This window comes from Cetorhinus maximus, chromosome 3 (genome assembly GCF_964194155.1).
Source record: "Cetorhinus maximus chromosome 3, sCetMax3.hap1.1, whole genome shotgun sequence".
In the NCBI taxonomy this organism is placed as follows: Eukaryota; Metazoa; Chordata; class Chondrichthyes; order Lamniformes; family Cetorhinidae; genus Cetorhinus; species Cetorhinus maximus.
The window spans coordinates 89,213,688-89,235,709 of NC_135881.1; the positions used below are offsets into that span (position 1 = coordinate 89,213,688).

Below are 22,022 nucleotides of genomic sequence, written 5' to 3' on the forward strand. Positions count from 1 at the left end.
GCCTTCTGTTCAGCATGATCCTGGTCTCCAGCAGTCCTCTGACTGCTGGTGCCGTGGGCACTCTGCCTCCGCCTGCTCCTCATGCGAGTTTGCTGTGCCTTCACTGCTGTGCACCGACAGTGTAGCCAACGATCTAATGCCCACCAAGGTGCTGGTATCTGTGCTGGTGCCTGGTTCAGGGAGGAGGTGTGACGCAGGTGCATCTGATTGACACTGGTCCTTCGGCATCAAGGGTGGCTCATCAGGATCGTGCAATTGTTTGCTGGATGGTGATTTTAGGGGAGAAAAGTGACATGTCATTAGTTTTAGTCATTACACTGTCACTGTGCATGCTAGGCGTGCTGGTGAGACAATGGAGATCTGCATTATGGTGCCATCATCTTTCAATGATCTATGGGGATTCCAGGCTTGAGGTTTCCATTACAGATGAGACAACACAACAATGTTTACACACTCCGACACACACATCTGTGCACTGCAATCTTACCTTTGTCAGAGACCCCTGCCTCCCAATGACCAGTGGAACAGGCAGGGTGTTGGCACTCCATCTCTAAGGCATCCATCTCGTTCTTCGTCAATATGAGCAGGTTTCTGGGGTCTCTGCCTGTCCTTGACCTCTCGATGGTGTTATGGCTTCTTTTCTGAAAAGACAGAGGAGCATTGATTAGCCTGCTCTCTACCTGCAGCGCCATTGCAGCCTGGCCAACCCCACCTGAGGACCACCTTGCAGGGCATAGCCAAGTCGTGGCCCTCAGCCTGCAAAGCAATCAGGCCAAGCAGCTAGAGCTCACCACCTTAGCTGGCGGTGATGTAATTGACAGTTGGTACTCAGACTCATACACCCCTGAGCACCACGACGGGCACAGCCAGCCGTTGACATTTTTCCACGCAGATCCATGCGAACTCGGTACTTGCTGTTGCCGAGCGCAGCAGATCGTTGAACCTTTGGCGGCACTGCACCCATGTGTGCCACACAACATCATGGCAGCTGACCTGGGTTGCCAGCTGTGCCCATGCTTTTTTTGGTCAGATGCGGTGGCCTCCTCTTGTCATCTCTCGGGTTGAGGATATCCCACCTGACACTGACTCCTCTACGAGGATTCCCAGTCACTCATCCGAGAACCGGGGGGGACCCAGTGCCCACAGAACTTGCCCTCCCACCTGGTATGCTCAGCAGGTGCAATTGCCATTGCTACCCAAAAAAAATGTTCTTCAAACAACTCCAAAGCTACAAAGTGTCCCCTGGGAGCCCTCAGGGAACTGCCTCTGCTGCTTTTAAATCCCCAACCAGGTCGCCATTGGACCTGGTGCCCAGCAGGCTCCCATCCCCATTAGGCCCTTCCAGCCATTGAGAAGACGCATTTCACGCTGGGCAGCCCTTAATTGGCCATCCAGCGTGAAATCACATTGAAAACGCGTTCCCGCCCGGGAGCGGAATATACGCTTCTGGGCCCGACGACTTGGTGCACACGCCAAGCATGAAATTCAGGCCCCAGTGATTTTGTCCCTACTTCTCCAGATTAACCTTGTGTTCCCTTGAGTAAATATGATTAAGGTGTGATCTGATTAAGGATTTAAGACGGCTAAAGGATTTGTTAGGGTACGTTTTCTGCTGGTGGATAAGTCCAGAACAAAGGGACATAACCTTAAAATTAGAGCTAAATAGCTCAGGGGTGATATCAGGAAGCATTTCTTCGATCAAATAGTGATGGGAATCTGGAACTCTCTTTCCCAAAAAGCAGTTGAGGCTAGGTCCATTGAAAAGTTCAGAACTAAAATTGATGGGGTTTTATTAGGCAAGGATGTTGACAGTTATGGAACCAAGCTGGGTAAACAATGTTCAGATGCTGAGCTAATTGAAAGGTGGAACAGGCTTGAGTAAATGACCTACTCCTGTTCCTTTGTTGTAAGATTTTATAAATCCTTTGCACTTTCATTGCATAGTTTTAACATGAACAATTTCATTGTGTTAGCTGCTAGCCTTTGTATCTTTAATCAAGAACCTCGCACACAGGCTTCTCCATGTCTAACTAAAAGATGTGATCCAATTGCTTAGAATTGAAAAGTAATTATTTTGCATAAAGTTAGAAATTTCCTTTTTCTTTCATGATTATTTTAATACTTTTACATGACTGTGATTCTTAAGTGTCCTTATAGGCAAATAGCAGATCCATGCTATTTCTAAAAAAGTGACTTTTGCTCTATTTTAAGTTAAAGATGTATTGTTGGTACCATCTTTAATTATATAATTGTTCTGTGGGAATAGTCATTAAGATTTTGTCCAAAAATCTTTCACAAATTTTAAAGTTTAAAGAACTGTAACTTCACATAGGTTAATTAGATCTGAGTGATTCAAAAATATTGAAGATTTTTTTATTCTTTCACAGGATGTGGGCATTGCTGGCTAATCCAGCATTGCCCTTCCCTGATTACCCTTGAGAAGATGGTGGTGAGCCGCCGCCTTGAACCGCTGCAGGCTTGTGGTGTAGGCACACCCCACACTGTGTACCTACACCTCAGCTATAAGAAGACTGAGTAAATCATAAACTGATAAAGAAAAATCGAGTTTTGTTACCCATTATATTATAGTAAATTGAGTGGATTCCCTGTGTGATAAATTACCATTTTCATTCCAGGTTTGAAGATGGCACCATTTCTTTCCTTGATATAATAGCAGTAAATCATGGATTTGATGCATTGGATAAGTTAACAGGTCAGTAATAAAGTATAATGTTAAACCTATTTAAATTTTAGAAAAAATTCCATGAAAATGTGCCATAATATTCTGAACCATTGCAACGGTGAGTTTTTTTAATTGAGAACAATAGTGACAGAGATTGCAAGGGTGTTGAAGCTCTAACAGTACTGTGGTGTACCTAAACCATATGGACTGCAGTCTTTCAAGAAGGCGACTTGTGGCCACCTTGAGAGCAATTAGGATGGGCAATTCCTTTTGTGGCGCAAGTTGCTTTCTTTTCATGACTGGGTCCCTGAAGTCAGCATCTGTCTTGCTTAGCAAAACTGGGAAATTATCTTGCTCTCTGGCAAACCATCTACTGGGCTGTCCCTGCCACCATTATCTAACCTGCTCAATTATGCTGGATGCTTCACCAAACGCAGACTTCTCCAGTTTATAACCCACCTAGAGTGCCAGTCTTTGTGATGGTGTCTGGTAGGAAGTGCGCAACAGTGGGCATCGTCAACTTGATGTAAAAAAATTTGAAGGCTTGTATTTATTTTTCAGTGACATTGAAAACAGTGGGTGGCTGGAAATAAGTGGCATATGACAGGTCTGAGCCACAGGCCAACAGCATGGACAATGTTGAACACCTAGGAGTCTGTCAGTAAAACTACTGAGGGTAGATCTTTGTGCAATAGTGTAAAATGGATGACAGTGATTCGGCAGCTTATTTTACATCATACCTAATTTTTATTTCGATTAAAGTTGATTTGAAATAAAACTTGAGATGTAAAATGGGCTTCTAACTCTCAAAATTGTGGTCTACCCTGTAATATCTCTGAACAGGTGAACAATCTAAAAAAAAATTGATGGGCAGGAGGAGGCGATGGCATAGTGGTATTGTCACCGGATGAGTAATCCAGAGACCCAAGGTAATGCTCTGGTTACCTGGGTTCGATTCACGCCATGATAGATAGTGGAATTTGAATTCAATAAAAATCTGGAATTAGAAGTCTAATGATGACCACGAAACCATTGTTGATTGTTGTAAAAACTCATCTAGTTCACTAATGACAGGCCCAGCAGAGATGGCTGCTCATTGGTATACAGTCGGGAGGGAGTTGCTCTGGGGGTCCTCAACATTGACTCTGGACCCCATGAAGTCTCAAGGCATCAGGTCAAACATGGGCAAGGAAACCTCCTGCTGATTACCATGTACCACCCTCCCTCAGCTGATGAATCAGTGTTCCTCCATGTTGAATGCCACTTGAACGAAGCACTGAGGATGGCAAGGGCGCAGAATGTACTCTGGGTGGACTTCAGAGTCCATCATCAAGAGTGGCTCGGTAGCACCACTACTGTCCGAGCTGGCCAAGTCCAGCTGCTAGACTGGGTCTGTGGCAGGTGGTGAGGAAACCAGCAAAGAGGGAAAAACATACTTGACCTCATCCTTACCAGCCTGCCTGCTGCAGGTGCATCTGTCCATGACAGTTTTGGCAGGAGTGACCACCGTACAGTTGTTGTGGAGACAAAGTCCTACCTTCACATTGAGGATACCCTCCATCGTGTTGTGTGGCATGCTAAATGGGAAAGATTTCGAACAGACCTAGCAACAGAATCCTTAAGGTGCTGTGGTCCATCTGCAACAGCAGAATTGTACTCGAACACAATCTGTAACCTCATGGCCCAACATATCCCCCACTCTACCAATATCATCAAGCCAGGGTATCAACCCTGGTTCAATGGAGAGTGCAGGAGGGCCTGCCAGGAACAGCACCAGGCATACCTAAAACTGAGGTGTCAACGTGGTGAAACTATAACAAAGGACTACTTGCGTGCCAAACAGCATAAGGAGCAAATGATAGACAGGGCTAAGCGGTCCCACAACCAACAAATCAGATCTAAGCTCTGCAGTCCTGCCACATCCAGTTGTGAATGGCGGTGGACAATTAAACAACTCACTGGAGGAGGAGGCTCCATAAATATCCCCATCCTCAATGATGGAGCACATCTGTGCACAAAATAAGGCTGAAGCATTTGCTACAATCTTCAGCCAGAAGTGCCAAGTGGATGATCCATCATGGCCTCCTCTGGAGGTCCCCAGCATCACAGATGCCAGTTTTCAGCCAATTTGATTCACTCCATTTGATATCAAGAAACGGCTGAAGGCACTGGATAGTGCAAAGGCTATGGGCCCCAACAATATTCTGGCAATAGAACTGAAGACTTGTGCTCCAGAACTTGCGCGCCCCTAGCCAAGCTGTTCCAGTACAGCTACAACACTGGCACCTACCCTGCCATGTGGAAAATTGTTCAGGTTTGGCCTGTACACAAAAAGCAGGACAAATCCAACCTGGCCAATTACCTCTCCATCAGTCTACTCTTGAGCATCAGTAAAGTAATGGAAGGGGTCATCAACAGTGCTATCGAGCGGCAGTTGCTTAGCAATAAGCTGCTCACTGACACCCAGTTTGGGTTCCGCCAGGGCCACTCAGCTCCTGACCTCATTACAGCCTTGGTTCAAACGTGGACAAAAGAGCTGAACTCCTGGGATGAGTTGAGAGTGACTGCCCTTGATATCAAGGCAGCAGAGTGTGGCATCAAGGAGCCCTAGCAAAACTGAAGTCAATGGGAATCAGGGGGAAAACTCACTGCTGGTTGGTGTCATACCTAGCACAAAGGAAGATGGTTGTGATTGTTGGAGGTCAGTCATCTCAGCTCAAGGTTATCACTGCAGGGGTTCCTCAGGGTAGTGTCCTCGGCCCAACCATCTTCAGCTGCTCCATCAACAACAACCCTCCCAACATATGGACAGAAGCGGGGATGTTTGCTGATGATTGCACAATGTTCAGCACCATTCGCAACTCCTCAGACACTGAAGCAGTCCATGTCCAAATGCAGCAAGACCTGGACAATATCCAGACTTGAGCTGACAAGTGGCAAGTAACATTCGCGCCAAGCAAGTGCCAGGTAATGACTGTCTCCAACAAGAGAGAATTTAACCATCGCCCCTTGGTGTTCAGTGGCATCACTTTCACTGAATCCCCCACTTTGAACATCCTGGGGGCTACCATTGACCAGAAACTGAATTGGACTAGCCATATAAACACTGTTGGTACAAGAGCAGGTCAGAGGCTAAGAATCCTGCAGCGAGTAACTCACCGCCTGACCCCACAAAGCCTGTTCACCATCTACAAGTCACGAGTCAGGAGTGTGATGGAATATTCCCCACTTGCCTGGATGAGTGCAGCTCCCACAACACTCAAGAAGCTTGACATCGTCCAGGACAAAGCAGCCCGTTTGACTGGCACGACATCCACAAACATCCACTCCCTCCACCACCATTGCACAGTAACAGCAGTATGTACTATCTACAAGATGCACTGCAGCAATTTACCAAGGCCCCTTCAATAGCACCTTCCAAACACACGACCACTACAATCTGGAAGGACAAGGGCAGCAGATAGATGGGAACACCACCGCCTGGAAATTCCCCTCCATGTCACTTACCATCCTGACTTGGAAATATATCACTGTTCCTTCACTGCCGCTGGGTCAAAATCCTGGAACTCCCTTCCTAACAGCACTGTGGGTGTACCTACACCACATGGACTGCAGTGGTTCAAGAAAGCAATTCACCACCACCTTCTCAAGGGCAATTAAGGATGGGCAATAAATGCTGGCCCAGCCAGTGAAGCCCACATCCCGTGAATGAATAAAAAAAAAACTTCAGAGGGGACAATTTTCCCCATGTTGGGCGGGGCAAGCGGGAGTGGGCGCAGGCGGGCGTGGACCTGATTGCCATGCGCGATCGGGTCCGTGCCGCCATTTTACACAGGTGGGCCAATTAAGGCCCGCCCAGCATATTTCTTGACTCCTGAGGATGGTGGGAGTGGGCGGGCGGCGGTGGGAGTGCACTGACCACCGGGTCCAATGGCGACCCGGCAGCCTGTTTAAATGAAGCGCTGGTAGCCTTTGCAAGGCTGCTCACAATGGCCGGTAGAAGGGCTCACCAGAGGGCTTCTGGTGAGCAGGCAAGTCCGGAGGGTAGGCCAGCGGAGCAGGTCAGGCCGGAGGGTGAGGGCAGCGGGGTAGGTCAGGCCGGAGGGTAGGGCAGCGGGGCAGTGTTCCCCTCGGTTCTCGGATGAGTGCCCAGCTGCCCTCCTGGAGGAGGTGGCAGCGCGGCGGGAGGTCCTGCTTCCAAGCGACAGGAGGTGGAGGCCTCCACACCTGATCAAACATGCTTGGGATGAGGTGGCTGAGACACTGAGCTCCCATGATGTGATGCGACGCACATGGGTCCAGTGCCGCAAGAGTTTCAACAACCCCCTGTGCTCGGGAAGGGTGAGTACCATGTTGGCTGAGGTCACCTAATGCAGCCGTCAGCCTTTCCCCCCAAAGCGCCCCCCACCCCCAACAACTCTGAGTGCAGTTCTAGCATTGAATCCTTCATGGCATGTTTCCCTCGCTAGGTGGGCCAGCAGATATTGCCCATGCCTAGTTGACCCTGAGATGGGTTCTGCACCTGCAGCATGTGTGACACTGATACTCATATAGAATCAGGGGCAAACTCAAGGGTCTGCACCTAGGCAGAGTGCTGGAACTGGGAAGCATGTCAAAGTCAGGGTGCTAACATGCTGGTAGGGGAGCTTCCAGGTGGTAGGGCACCAACCCATCTGCTGGCCTTTGTGTTCCACGTGCTTGTGCCTCCTTGCTTTGCAAGGTTACACCTTGTGCTGCCAAATGTGATGGAGGCAGCATTTGGGCAATGGGGGGCAGTCCCGCCGCCCGCCCATTCCCACCATCCTCAGGAGTCAAGAAATATTATTAGCATGGATAGAAGATTGGCTGTCTGGCAGGAGGCAGAGAGTGGGGATAAGGGGGTCCTGCTCAGGATGGCGGCCGGTGACTAGTGGAGTTCCGCAGGGGTCAGTGTTGGGACCACAACTTTTCACTTTATACATTAATGATCTAGATAAAGGAACTGAGGGCATCCCGGCTAAGTTTGCAGATGATACAAAGATAGGTGGAGGGACAGGTAGTATTGAGGAGGCGGGGAGGCTGCAGAAGGATTTGGATAGGTTAGGAGAATGGGCAAATTCAGAAATCTGGAGTGCAAAGGGACTTGGGAGTCGTAGTCCAGGATTCTCTTAAGGTTAACTTGCAGGTTGCGTCGGTAGTTAGGAAGGCAAATGCAATGTTGGCATTTATTTCAAGAGGACTAGAATATAAAAGCAGGGATGTGCTGCTGAGGCTTGAGAAGGCTCTGGTCAGACCACATTTAGAATATTGTGAGCAATTTTTGGCCCCGTATCTCAGGAAGGATGTGCTGGCCCTGGAGAGGGTCATGAGGAGGTTTATGAGAATGATCCCAGGAATGAAAGGCTTAACATATGAGGAACGTTTGAGGACTCTGGGTCTATACTCGATGGAGTTTAGAAGGATGAGGGGGGATCTGATTGAAACTTACAGAATACTGAAAGGCCTGGATAGAGTGGACGTGGGAAAGATGTTTCCATTAGTAGGAGAGACTAGGACCCGAGAGCACAGCCTCAGAGTAAAGGGAAGACCTTTTAGAACAGAGATGAGGAGAAACTTCTTTAGCCAGAGAATGGTGAATCTATGGAATTCATTGCCACAGAAGGCTGTGGAGGCCAGGTCATTGAGTGTATTTAAGACCGAGATAGATAGGTTCTTGATTAGTAAGGAGATCAAAGGTTACGGGGAGAATGGGGTTGAGAAACTTATCAGCCATGATTGAATGGCGGAGCAGACTCGATGGGCCGATTGGCCTAATTTCTGCTCCTATGTCTTATGGTCTTATGGGTCAGCCCTGGCTTCTTTGGGTGAGTGGGCGGCAGCTGCGGGGTAACGAAGAACTGGAGTCCTGCAATGTCCCACTCTGGTTGGGTTGACAGGGGTGCGATGGGAATCCAGGTACAGGCTGGACTAATCAATGCTCATCTCTCCTTTTCAGGAGAAGACTGTACACAGTTCTTCCGAGCGGACGCAGCTGGCGGAGCCCAGGCCCAGTCGGCCATCGTGACTCCTTATGAGCAGCAGGCCATGGATCTGGAGAGGCGCAATGCGTCCAGGTCCACAGGTGGTGGTGAGGCTGAGGTGCCACGGGGAGGTATGTTTGCCGAGCACTGAGGTTACCATGTGTGTCCCAGTAGCTATGGCACTGCTGAATGCTCAGTGATTGAAGTTTGCGACTTGGGTTGACCGTTGATTATGGAAGGATGAGCACATAATGATCCAGGGGACAGGCATGCACAGTGACATTGTCTCCACTTTAACAAATCAAATGTCCTCGTTCTTGCTTTCAGCATCACCGGAGCAGGGCTGAGAGGAGGAGGCAGAAGGGCCACCTCTCACACCTGAGGGCCCTGAACATAGTGACTCACCAGCGTCACACCATCTCTGCCAGGCAGGCACCAGCGCAGATACTAGCACCTCGGTTGGAATTAGATCTTCGGCTAATGTCCCGGGACCCAGCGGTGAGGGCACTTCACACTCGCTTGAGATGCGGTTGGAGACAGAGTGTGCCCAGGGCACCGGCAGTTGGAGGCCTGCTGGGGAACAGGCATATGCTCGGTCAGTGGCTGATGATGTGCCACTGGAGTCATCCGTGAGGCAGCAAATGCTGGAAGTGCAGCAGGGTATGCGGGAGGATCTGGCAGAGATACATGAGGCAATGCATGGCATGGTACCTGTGCTGGAGGAGTCCACGCGAAGCATCAGCAATGCATTGACCCTCATGGCCGAGTGCCATGCTTCCTCCATGGAGAGAGTGGCAACTCTTGTGGAGAAGCTCCTCCAGGAGACCAATCAGGACCTCCTGGGGTTGTGCTCGGACCTGCAAGCCCTCACAGCAGCATTGACCTCAGCTGGTTAGTGCCAGTGTGGGAGATGGTTTGGGCACCAAGTATCCCAGCTCGGTGCCCATCCATATACGGTGAGCAGGGAGGTCCGAAGCGACCTCACGTCAACTCAGCAGCTGCCTGTCATCTCTGTGGGCTCCTCTCAGGGCGCTCTGGATGAGGGCAGCCTCTGCCAGTGACCGTGACATCCGATGAGGCTGGGGAGATGCCAGCTGTGGTACTGGCTGCTCCCAGGCGGGGCCATCAAAGGCTCCACGGGCCAGAGGACGGCCGCCAAGGTCATCGAGGCCAACAGGACAGCACAGTGAGCAGGCTGTCTCAGATGCCAATGCCAGCGAGGGGACAGCACCTAGACGTAGCACCTGCAAGCATAAATTTAAGGCACAGGCACACCACGGGTTTTTTTCCTTACTTCTGCAGGTGGACGGGAACCCATGATGCTATGAGTGACTTGTTTGACATTGAGCTTTATTGACAAGGCACCTAGTTAATGTTCCTACCCAGGCAGATTTTGCTCTCAGGTATCAAGTATGGAGCCTACAGCCCTGGCTTGTGTTTGGAGGTCCATCTGTGGTGGGCTAGCTGAAGGTTCATTAGATTAAAGCCTCCTGGGTGTCCCTGCCTCCCTGGAGGATGCCCGGGTCAGCGTCTACCCCCTCAGCGTTCTCCTGTGCGTGCTCATCCTCGGACTCACTACTGGACTCATCGTGTGCAGCCGGAGCAACTGCGTCTACACCATCTTCCTCCACTGTGTCGCCCCTTTCCAGCACCAGATTGTGCAGAGCGCAGCATGCAACCACTATCAGCGACACACGATCTGGAGGGTATTGGAGTGCGCCCCTTGAATGGTCCAGGCATCGGAAGCGCATCTTTAGAAGACTGATGGTTCTCTCCACCACAGCCCTTGTGGAGGCATTGCTCCTATTGTACTGTTGCTTGGCCTCTGTTCTTGGATGGCGGAGGGACGTCATGAGCTGCCTTTTGAGGGGTTAGCCCATGTAACCCAGAAGACATCCATCCAGCTGGGCTGGAGCACTGAAGAGCCTCGGCACCTGGGAGTGTCTGAGGATGTAAGCATCATGGGAGTTGCCTGGGTACCTTACACTGACTTGCAGAATCTGCATCTTGTTATCACACACTATCTGCACTTTCAAGGAATGGAACCCCTTCCTGTTGATGAAGGCACCGGGCTCACCCACTGGTGCCTTGATGGCCACATGTGTGCAATCGATTGCACCCTGGTCATAGGGGAAGCCAGCAATCGCTGCAAAGCCTCTGGCTCACTCCCAGCGGCAGTGGATGAAAGTCAATGCATGCTTGAACAGAGTGTCTGTCACCTGCTTGACACAAGTGTAGACAGCTGATTGGGAGACCCCGCAAAGGTCACCCACCAATCCCTGGAAAGAGTCGGAGACATAGAAGCTGAGGGCAGCCGTGACCTTCAGCGCCACTGGCATGGGGTGTTCACCCACACAGTTGGCGCAGATCTTAGGGCCTATCATCTGACAAATGGAGGTGACCGTCTCCCTTGACAGACGGAGCCTCCTTAGGCACTGCACCTCAGACATTTTGAGGTAAATTATTCGCCGCCTGTATACCCTGGCAGCAGGTTTGTGGCATCTTCTGCGGCCTCTTCCACCTTGGACTTCCTGTTGGCCCTGCACCCCTTGTTCCTGCGCCTCTCCTCCCAAAGGTGGCTCCCCTGGAGGCTGAATGTGGACTCCTGGCCTCCACCCTCTTCTGGCCCTCCCTTCCTCCTCAGAGGAGGTGCCTCCAGTGGAGAGCACAACTCCCATTTCCAGGTTAAGGGAAGGCTTCCCTAAACCAGCAAAGCCCAGGAATGATGTTTACTCAGTGTCCCGACCTGAAGGCTGTTACTCCTGTCCAAGCAGCTATGAAGAGTTTTGAATTATTCCTGCTCTCACAGGCAAGTATCAGTAACTTTAAGCATTAAATGTCTGACAAATAACACTTGTGACTCCACTCACCCCTCTTATTCCATCCGTGGATGCGGTTTATTAAAAAGGGGCCTTACACCTGCCCATTGCACCCATGCGATGACCTGAAGATCGCACAGGCTCCGAAAAATTGGTGTCAATTGCTGTCTCAGTGGCCTTAAGTGGCCGTTAATTAATGGCAGGTGCGCATCGGAGTTCATTGCGTGCCTGCCCACCAAAATATCGCAATGGCGTGCGTTGACATCGGGACGCTCGCCCGACGTCACCGCATGCCATTTTACACATCAGTGTGCAGGGCCCGCTCCCGCATGCCAACGAGAAAATTCTGGCCATGAGCACACTATCACCTGCAAGTCACACATCATCCTGACTTGGAACTACATCACTGCTCCTCGACTGTGTCTGGATCAAAATCCTGGAACTCCCTTCCTACCAGCACTGTGTGTGTAACTCCACTAGATGGATTGCAGAGGGTCAAGGAGGTGGCTCACCACCACCTTCCCATGGGCAATTAGGGATTGTCAGCAAATGCCGACCTTGCCAGTGAAGCTCATTTCTTGTGAACAAATAAAAAAAGAGTTTGAGAGTGTCAGCAAATTATTCAACTGTAGGCCAAGCTTGATCCAGATCCCACCTGATGTCCACAGGCATAAACTTCCAGTTGGTGCCACTATCTAGTAATCGGGAGCAGGATGCCTGGTTAAATTTGCCTCTTCAATTTGGGATGAAACTAATTCATGTATGACACCCATCCCTGCAGAGATTGACTAACCGGCACTTACCATAATCAAAACCTTGGTTTGTATAGCTTCGCTATTTGCAGCCTCAACCAGCACACTCATTAAGGGAGCTGCTTAGCCCAGTTAAAATGTTCTACAGTCCTGCTGTGGAAATCCATAAGAAAACATATGTCAAACAATCAATACAATTCCCTAATTTAACATTAAATTTAATTGCATTTAAAGACTGTTCTTGCCAGATTTAATGCATTTTACTGAATTTTAATATAGAATGAAATATCCCAAAGGATAGAATATTAATCATAAGCTGCTAAATTGTTACTGGTTGGCTCTGTACTGTATATTAATCAACCTGCTAATTAAAAAAAGAACATCTATTTTTGGTTCTCACTTAAGCCACAGTTAACACCACATATAGGGAGGCCAAGTAGAAACATGATTTTAGACAGAAGGCTATCATCCATTTTAAAAAAAAACACATGGGGCAGAATTTTACAGCAGCGGGATTTTACATTGATGCTGAAGTCAATAGAGTTTAGAATGTCTCGCTGCATTTTATGGCCCTGCCCCCACCGCGATGGGGCCTTAAAGTTCTTGCCATGATTACTTTTTTTTGCAATGGTAACTGCATGAATCATTTGAAAGGAGGATCTCATTATAAATGAAAACCTAATTGCTTCTGCTGCATAACATTTGAACTCTCAACTAGAAGACACCAACATGAACTTACTCCTAGAGGGTAATTTTTGATTTTGAAATCCAGGTTATTCAAGAGAGGTTTGCGTGATAAATCAGTTAAAGAAAGGATCCTTTCCTGTAAATGTCACTGGTCAGGAAATGGATTTTAAATTACCTTCTGTGGAGATTTCTATAAGGAGACTATCCTCCCATTTCGTTTGAGGGTGTTGATTTTAAATTGTCAGATGCCCACTTCTCAACTGAAAATTGGATGGCTGGCAGGGGAGAATTTGGAGAGGTCATCCAAGATCTGTCTGCGTTTTTCAGGTGGTCCTATAAATGGACAAATAACATGCTCACCTATTTCACACAGGAGACTGTTTAAATCTGCAAATTGGGGTGTTGTAGGACCCTGTTTATTATTTTGAAGTATGAATGGATGGGGCATGTGCTGTGCATGCTCCGTCCATATGTACCAAGCATTAAGTGCCTAAAAAACACACTGGTGTGTTATCCTCCAGAAAGCCGGTTGGCAAAGGTAAGAACTGGAGCCAATCTTTACACACTTTATATTTATTTATAGAGCTACACATTACTAGCATACAGTTTCTAACCCAACAACCACAGTTTCAGTCTGTCAATTTTAGGCATTCAAGTGAATGACCAGAAAATGCCCAGCTGCATACAATTAAATACAATTAATATACAGTTAACATGGTGGACACTTTACAAAGGGCCTCAGATCCTTTGTCTTTTCCTCTTTTGTGGGAATCTCCCTTACCTCAGGCCTGACCTACTGCCCAGCTCGCTATAAGAGCCAGCTGATTTGCCTTCCCACAGCTGATACAGTTGAAAGCCCGTTTGCTGCCAGAAAAATTAGATTTTTTACACTTTTTTGACCATTTTTTCTTCTTTTAAGAAATTTGTTCAAATTTGGAAATTAATTATTGTTCTTTATACTTTAAAACTTTAACTCAATAGAAGCAAACAATCTGGTGGTGCACGAAAATGTGAATTAGTTAAATGATTCCTAATATCAAATTAGGAATTGTTGACCTTGAGATCATTCTAATTAAGGCTATAAATTTTAAATTGTATAACCCCTTTAAACTGCCTCCTGTCTTCACCTAATCCTTTCAGTCAATGTGTCACTCTTCTCCCTCTTCCTTTCAGTACAAACTTCTGCTCTTATCTCTTCCAGTCCAGCTCAAACTTGTACTTTTCTTCCACCTCCCTGTTCAAGTTAGCACTTGGTTATTATAGAATCAAGCAGGGACCTTAAGTAACGCGTGTGCAGTTTTGGTACATAAGATCTTATAGTGAGGAACGGGTGTGTTTAACAACAAAAGCCTGCCCTGCTGTTTCTGCCAAACCAGACTTTAATACAGTAGGTAGCATCAAATAATGTGAGGATTTTGAATTGATTTTTTAGTGGATGCAACTGTGTTTGTGTTTTCTCCAGGTGAACAATTGATTAAATTACACATCTTTTTGGAAAGATTTGGGAGGAACAGTTGCCACTCATTTTTCAAGCAAGAGTTGCCATAAGAGAATAAGGTGTCACTAGATCATATCAGGGATTGTGGAAGCTGTATGGACAAAAATAAAAATACAGTGAGGGAAGCTTGGAATAAAATAAAATGTTAGAAGTACAGGTCCTTCAGCATCTAGAAGGAACAAAGAAAATATTGGAATAAAAATGAAGTATTTTTGGCTACTGTTGGTTTGGTGGCTATCCTTTAAAATACAGTGACAATGCATTGTTTAAAAGCCAGCTGTAGTTAAATTCCATATATCAGTCTAGAATGGTGCAAACATTGTGAGGATTGTAAACTGGTTTTCAAACTAGGGTTGATGGGAGGAGCCAAATCACATATCCTATACAATTTGTTGAGTTACATGTAAGACAGATGCTTATTTTTGAATCCAATTGTTAGTTATTTGAATGAATACGTGTTTGGAGAATATGTAGGAACCGACGTAGTTGAATTGGGTTGAGTGGAATTGAGCAGAAGGAATCTGCTTGGAACTTTTAGGAGGTAAGTCAGGCTTTTTCAAGTCGCGCACAGGTGAGAAACATAAGAAGTGACTGAAGATAAAATTTCAGTTGAAAGCATTTGTAATTAATCAAAAAGTTACTTTTCTTTCAAGGATTCTAAATAATATCTATAAATCACTTGCTCATCTTTTGTTAATAAATTTGCTTATAGTTTAAACCCTAAATGAGATTTTATGTTATGACTCTACCATTTATCAAAGACCTCTACAGCACAGGAGACCATTCAGTGCATTGTTTTTGAACCAGCTCTTTGCTCTGATTTAAAACTTTGAATAAGGATTAGAAAAAAATTTCCCTGCCATGTCCCCTCATGTGACACTGTCACATGAGTTGGAACATGTCCATAACCTTTATTGTAAAATATTCTGCATTTTTAAAATCCCTCATGAAACTTCATCCTAACCGTGGATGAGGTTTCATGTTTTTTCATAAGCCCGCCTGGGCTCCCGGCCTACCCGCCAACCTTAAGGTTGGACAGGCAGGTCCATTAATGAGTTCAATTGGTTTTTTAATGACCTTAATAGGCCGTTGACAGTTCAACGGGCGTGCATCTGACTCGGATGCACACCGGCTGAACTGACAATGTAAATGACTCGGGGTTACGTTGGGATGCAGGCACTTTATGCGCCGGCGAGTGGGCCCCGCCCCCACCCGCAGACCGCAAGATGCTGGCCAATAAGTAAGAACTCCAGAGGTGAGGTGAGAGTGACGACCCTTGACATTAAGGCAGCATCTGACCAAATGTGGCATCAAGGAGCCCTAACAAAACTGGAATCAATGGAAATCAGGGAGAAATCTCTTTGCTGGTTAGAGTCATAATTAGCAGAAAGGAAGATGGCTGTGGTTGTTGGAGGCCACTCATCTCAGTCCCTGGACATCACTGCAGGAGTTCCTCAGGGTAGTGTCCTTGGCCCAAACATCTTCAGCTGCTTCACCAATGACTTTCCTTCCATCACAAGATCAGAGGTGGGGATGTTGGCTGATGATTGCACAATGTTCAGCACCATTCGTGACTCTTCAGATACTGAAGCAGTCCATGTCCAAATGCAGCAAGACCTGGACAATATGCAGTTGTGGGCTGACAAATGGCAAGTAACATTCATGCCACACAAGTGCCAGGTAATCACCATCTCCAACAAGAAACAATCTAACCATTGGCCCTTGACATTCAATGGCATTACCATCACTGAATCCCCCACTATCAACACCGTGGGGGTTACCATTGACCAGAAACTGAACCAGACTAGCCATATAAATACTGTGACAAAAGAGCAGTTCAGAGACGAGGAATCCTGCGGCGAGTAACTCACCTCCTGACTCCCGCCTATCCAATATCTACAAGGCACAAGTCAGGAGTATGATGGAATACTCTCCATTTGCCTGGAGGGTGCAGCTCCAAAAACACCCAAGAAGCTCAACATCATCCAAGACAAAGCAATCCACTTGATTGGCACACCTTACACAAACATTCACTCCCTCCACCATTGACACACAGTGGCAGCAATGTGTACCATCTACAAGATGCACTGCAGGAACTCACCAAGCCTCCTTAGACAGCACCTTTCAAACCCCCACTGCCATCTAGAAAGACAGGGGCAGCAGATGCATGGGAGCACCACTACCTGAAGTTTTCCTCCAAGCCACACACCATCCTGACTTGGAAATATATCGCCATTCCTTCACAGTCGTTGAGTCAAAATCCTGGAACTCCCTCCCGAACAGCACTGTGGGTGTACCTACAATACATGGACTGCAGCGGTGCAAGAAGGCAGCTCACCACACCTTCTGAAGGATAATTAGGGATGGGCAATAAATGCTGGCCTAACCATGGATGCCCACATCCCATGAATTCATCAAAAAAAAATAAGAGCTAGAGTAGGCCATTTGGCTCTTTGAGCCCGTTCCACCATTCAGCAAGATCATGGTTGCCCTTCAGCCGCCTGGGGTAGAAAGTTTTAAATATTCACACCCCTTTGAGTGAAAGAAATTTTTCCTCATCTCAGCCCGAAATGGCCAACCTCTTATTCTGAGACTCTGACCCCATGTTCTAGGTTCCCCAGTCAGGGGAAACACTTTCTCAGCACTGTTGTGGTTTAAAGATGAGACCACTCGAGTGTGAGAGTTCCATATGCTGGTCCTCCATATACTGGAGGTTAGTCCTCACTGCCTTTCCGAGGACCTTTCTCAATAATACAAGGTCTGTGTAGCATATTTATAGATCTGGGTTATAGCAAAACACAATGTCTTACACATACATTACTTAATCAAAAGCCTTCTGCAGATATCCCTGTTATCTCAACAGTTGTGGCATTTCTGCCTTGGCAGGGATGCATTCATGCTTGTGATTTAATGACTCCCTATCTGTTTTTGTTATCTCATTAATGCCTTGTTTATCCAAGCTGTGAAGATCATAAGGTTGAGTTCCCACACCATACCCGTACCCATTACGAGTACCATACCCATTATGCCTATATGTTGGCTATATTTCCCATCATGCTTTCGAAGAGCTCTTACAACAACACTTAAAGCTATTAATGCTAATTGCTACATTTGTGCACTTTTAAAGCTGTTAATGCACATCTTAATATCAGTTTTAATATAGAGTTATTTCATTCCCCACGTCAGCACCTACCCCGTCAAACTTCTTTAAAAATTTTAATGTTTCAGTTAGATCACCTCTCATTCTTCTAAACTCTCGGCTTAGTCTCCTCAATCTCTCCTCATTGGACAATCCCCTCATCTCAGGAACCAGCCTAGTGAACTTTCATTGCACTCCCTCTGGGGTAAGTTTGTCCTTCCATAGGCAAGGAGACCAAAACTTCACACAGTACTCCAGGTGTGCCCTCATCAAACCCTCTAAGGTGCATTCGTGCTTGCAACAATTATCAATGTTCCACACATTGAAATAAACAGGCCTCTCACACAGCAATCAAGAATCGGGGGGCGGGTGGGGGATAGGGCTGCACATCAAATCCTAATGTTAAAAGCGCAAGTGTCTGTAGAGAGAGATTGGGGAAAAGTGCAGCTGTGATTGGAGGCGCAGCAAGAGCCAGAGTGAAGGAATCTATGATAGGAGGAGCAACGAATTTGAATGAGGTGGTGGGAAGAGGAATGTTGTGCCCAGTAGCAGGCAAGAAGTGCACAAGGCGGGGAGCTGAACAAGGCCTCAGAGCCCTGGGAGAGACTGAGCTTCAGATGGTGAGAGTAGATTTATCTACAACGGGTTGTAGCGGGGGAGAGGCTCAGGAAAACTCATGGTTGGCTGTGAGGGGAATGGAGAGGCTGAACCAGATTAAAATTGAGAAGCCTGCAGAGCATTTGGTTGATAGCTCATGGTCAGGTAACAACGTACAGTCTGAAGTTAAGTTGATCAATGGATTTGGCTTCATGAGCACTTATGATGGGCAGGCTCATGACATGCAAAAGTAAAATATTACGAATGCTGGAAAACTAAAATAAAAAACAGAAAATGCTGGAAATACTCTGCAGGTCTGGCAGCATCTGTGGAGAGAAAAACAGAATTAACATTTCAGGTTGATGACCTTTCATCAGTATTTATGGTGGCCAATGAACACCTACCTTTAGTATTGACTAAGTGTTAGGACACAGCAGTTTGTAAAGGCTGAGTTATTTAAAATCCCAGAGGGAAACTTTAAACAACTGTCATAACCTATATTTTCAATTGGAATGTTTTGAGTTGCAGCTCTAAATTCAGGAATAAGACCACCAGTTCCCGAAAGGTTTTTATATCAAACTAAATGAGATATTTATTAATTTACAACAAATTAATATACATATACATGACTACAAATTATTAGTATCATAACCTTTAACAAATTCCCAAATTAATCTCCACTAAGGTAACAATAACCAATAGACTTATACAGAAACCAGGCAAAGCATTTTTCACCTTACAAATTCAAAATGAGGTTCCTTTCAATGTGGTTCCTTTGCAGACAAAGTAGGCTTACAGGCTTAGATCTTACATGCCTCTGACCTGCGCACACAAACTCCTCTGTATATACCTAACCTCCCCCTTGAATGCAAATTCTCATTGTATCATCAGGCCCTTTGAACTCCACCTCTTCTAACAATAAAACCTCTTTCATAGTACCAATTTTATTAGCAATATAAACATATTGCTTGGTGTCTCCTAGCTATGTGCAAAATTTCGCCCCCCAGTTTTTGAATGGTTCATTCAACAAAATGCAAATGTACCCCCTACCTTACTGCTTACATCTCAAAACTACTATACATCAAAGCTCCCAGCCTAGCTGGCTTTAATCCAATTGACACACACACACTCACAGACACAGGCTAAACTTCTATTTAAAAAAAAATTCCAACAACATTATATATATATTAATATCTTTTCATGACACTAAGCCACATATAACTGCCAGAAAACTCCAGGTTAATTGAAGCTGTTTAGGTCAATGGGTATTGAATGAGAGACCAGGTTATGTCCTTTTACTGTTCAACGAGTTGAATGAATTGTTTATGATCTAAGCCCAGACTTTCAAGCTGTGTGCATTCTCCCTGCTCCTTTCGCATTTTATCTACTGTCCTAAAATTGCAAGCAATTGTGTGGGGATAGGCAGTTCAGGTGTGGAATATGTGAGGAACAGTAGAATGCAATGGGTATGAGGAGCAACATACCTTCTAAATTTTTTTATAGTGTGCAGGCCCTTTAAACTCTTTTGCATGGTTGCACTCACACGGTATCTTAAAGCGGTGGCTTGTGCTTGGCCTGCACGGAAACTATCAGTTTGCTGTGTGGCCGTGCAGCTTAAAGGGAACGTTGGTGAGGAGTGGTAGAATAGGATGTATAAGGAGAGAACGAACATAATCCATGACTGGAAAGTTAGAATAGGGCGTGAGAGCAGAGGTTAAATGGGATGCTAAAGAGAGGCAGATGGGGCCATTGAGAGGTAGAGGTGCAATGGAACCTTCAAGGAGAATGAGACCAGTGGGAAGAGAGAAATGTTTCCTCTAGGGTGCCTGTGTACCGCACTTTGAAATAAATAGGCTGCTCATAACTTCATGAAAGCTCAGTGACTATTAAAATGTAAGCAGCTCATGGACAAAACGGTAGTGCTCAAAAGCGTTTGCAGCCGTTCCAGTATAAAGAAACTTCAGAGGGAACTTTGTTTACCAATGCTCTATATAATTGTAGTGACTTCTTCACTGATATTCCAAAAACTTCCCAATTGCTTGCAATACATGCATGTTAGCTTTCTGTGATTCATGTAAAGGCACCCAGATTCCTCTGAATGCAAACATTTCCCAATCTCTCACCATTCAAAAAATATTCTGTTTTTTTATTTTTCTTATCAAAGTGAATAATACTTCACCATATTGTATTCTATCTGCAATGTTCTTGCCCACGCACCTTGTCCATATCCCATTAGCGCCTTTGTAGCCTCCTCACCACTTATTTTGTTATTGTTGGTATTCAGTCCCCTCATCCAAGTCACTGGGCTGAATCTTCCGAGGAGTGGCAATCATCGCCGGATTGCTAATCCGCTCCTACGGAGCCAGAGCTCTGTATTTCTTGCTCGGACTTCCAAATCAGGCCTCTTCTGAAATGCAGAGTGTACCTATTCTGGGAGTCCTCTGTTGTAGTGCAGGATCGTCGGGGGAGCAAAGTCACACCCCCTTTTTTAACAGTACCTGCCGCCGTGTTCTGGTAAGTCTTCATTCACTAAGGTAGTGAAAAGCTTTGTTGTGCCAATGAATTTATGTGAGTGAGGTGAGTGGGTAACTAGGTAGATTGGGAGGGTGGTAAGGGGCAAGGGTGGTAGGTGGCAGGGTGAGTAAGGTGGTGAGGTCGGATCGGGGAGGAGTAAGAGGGTCAGGGGAAGTCGGAGTGTCAAGGGGGAGTTGGGGAGGGGAGTCGGAGGTTTAGGGGGAAGACGGAGGGTTGGTAAGAGCCGGTGGGAATTGGAGGGTTGGGGAAGCGTTAGAGGTAGGGGGAGCGTTGGAGGGTCAATGGGGGCCAGAGGGTTGGTGGGGAGTCAGAGAGTCGGGGAGGGGACCGGAGGTTACAAGGAAAGTCAGAGGGTCGGGGAAGCATCAGTTGGGGTGGAGTCAGAGGATCTGTGGGAGTCAGAGCTTCAGGGGGAAGTAGGAGGGTCGGAGGATTGTGGCGGGGAGGGCGGAGGGATGGGGGAGGTCAGAGGATTGGCAGGGGTGTCGGAGGGTCTGGGGGGGGTTGGACGGCCAGGAGAGCAGTCGAGGGTCGGAGGGGTGTTCAGTTGGGAGTTGGGGAGGGTCAGTTTTATGGTTACCCTGGAGTTAAGATTTTTTTTTTCAGTCTAACATTTTAACTCCTGGGTAACTATCCAGGTAAGCAGATCGGAAATTTCTGAAGCTCAGATTCAGAGGGCAGAATCGTCCGTGCTCATTGGCATCAGGTGTGCTCACCAGCGTGAGTGGACAATATGGCGAGAAGGCCAAAAATCGGTTTCACAATGTCGTGAAGCCAATTTGTGATCGTGCGCTCAGCCCATCGATGGCGGGCTGCGTTAAACGCCATCAAGTGTCGGGAACCTCATTGTAATACATCTGCACATCATTATAAGGCTAGCCCGCCGGATTTATTCCCTCACGCTGGATCGTCCGCCCACATCGGTGCGATTCAATGTGTTTCACAACTGTACATAAGCGACATGCACCTGGTGAGCTGCATTTCGCTCGGGACTTCAAGGTTTGTTTGCCTATCTTGCTCAGGGCAGCACTTGCAGTCATCAGTGCCAGGCTTCGCAGACAGCATCACAACACTTTTAGGGGGGCTCACGGGCAGATCTCTACCTACCAGACCACACACAAGGCGGTGGTGGATTTGTACGGCTGCAGGGCAGGGCTTGCTTGGCAAAGGGGGAGAAGTGGCCTCAGGCAAGGGAAGGGTTGTACTAGGAAGGGGAGTATCCCAGTGTTTATGTGGGGGCACAAGTTGATCTGTGCAAGTGGCCTCAAGATGGTAAGGGCTGAGGAGGCAGCCTTCAGAGCAGGTGAGGCCAG

The 22,022-nt window shown here is 47.0% G+C and overlaps 1 protein-coding gene across 3 annotated transcripts in view; it reads left to right on the forward strand.

Annotated features, from left to right (window-relative positions):
* The window catches only part of mocos (molybdenum cofactor sulfurase), a 318,270-nt gene that overhangs the window by 67,189 nt on the left and 229,059 nt on the right, over positions 1-22,022 (forward strand). For all 3 annotated transcript variants that reach the window (XM_078538658.1, XM_078538660.1, XM_078538659.1), the window contains one exon: positions 2,637-2,713. In XM_078538658.1, coding sequence (XP_078394784.1) covers positions 2,637-2,713 — 77 coding nt within the window. The remainder of the gene's footprint in view (positions 1-2,636; positions 2,714-22,022) is intronic.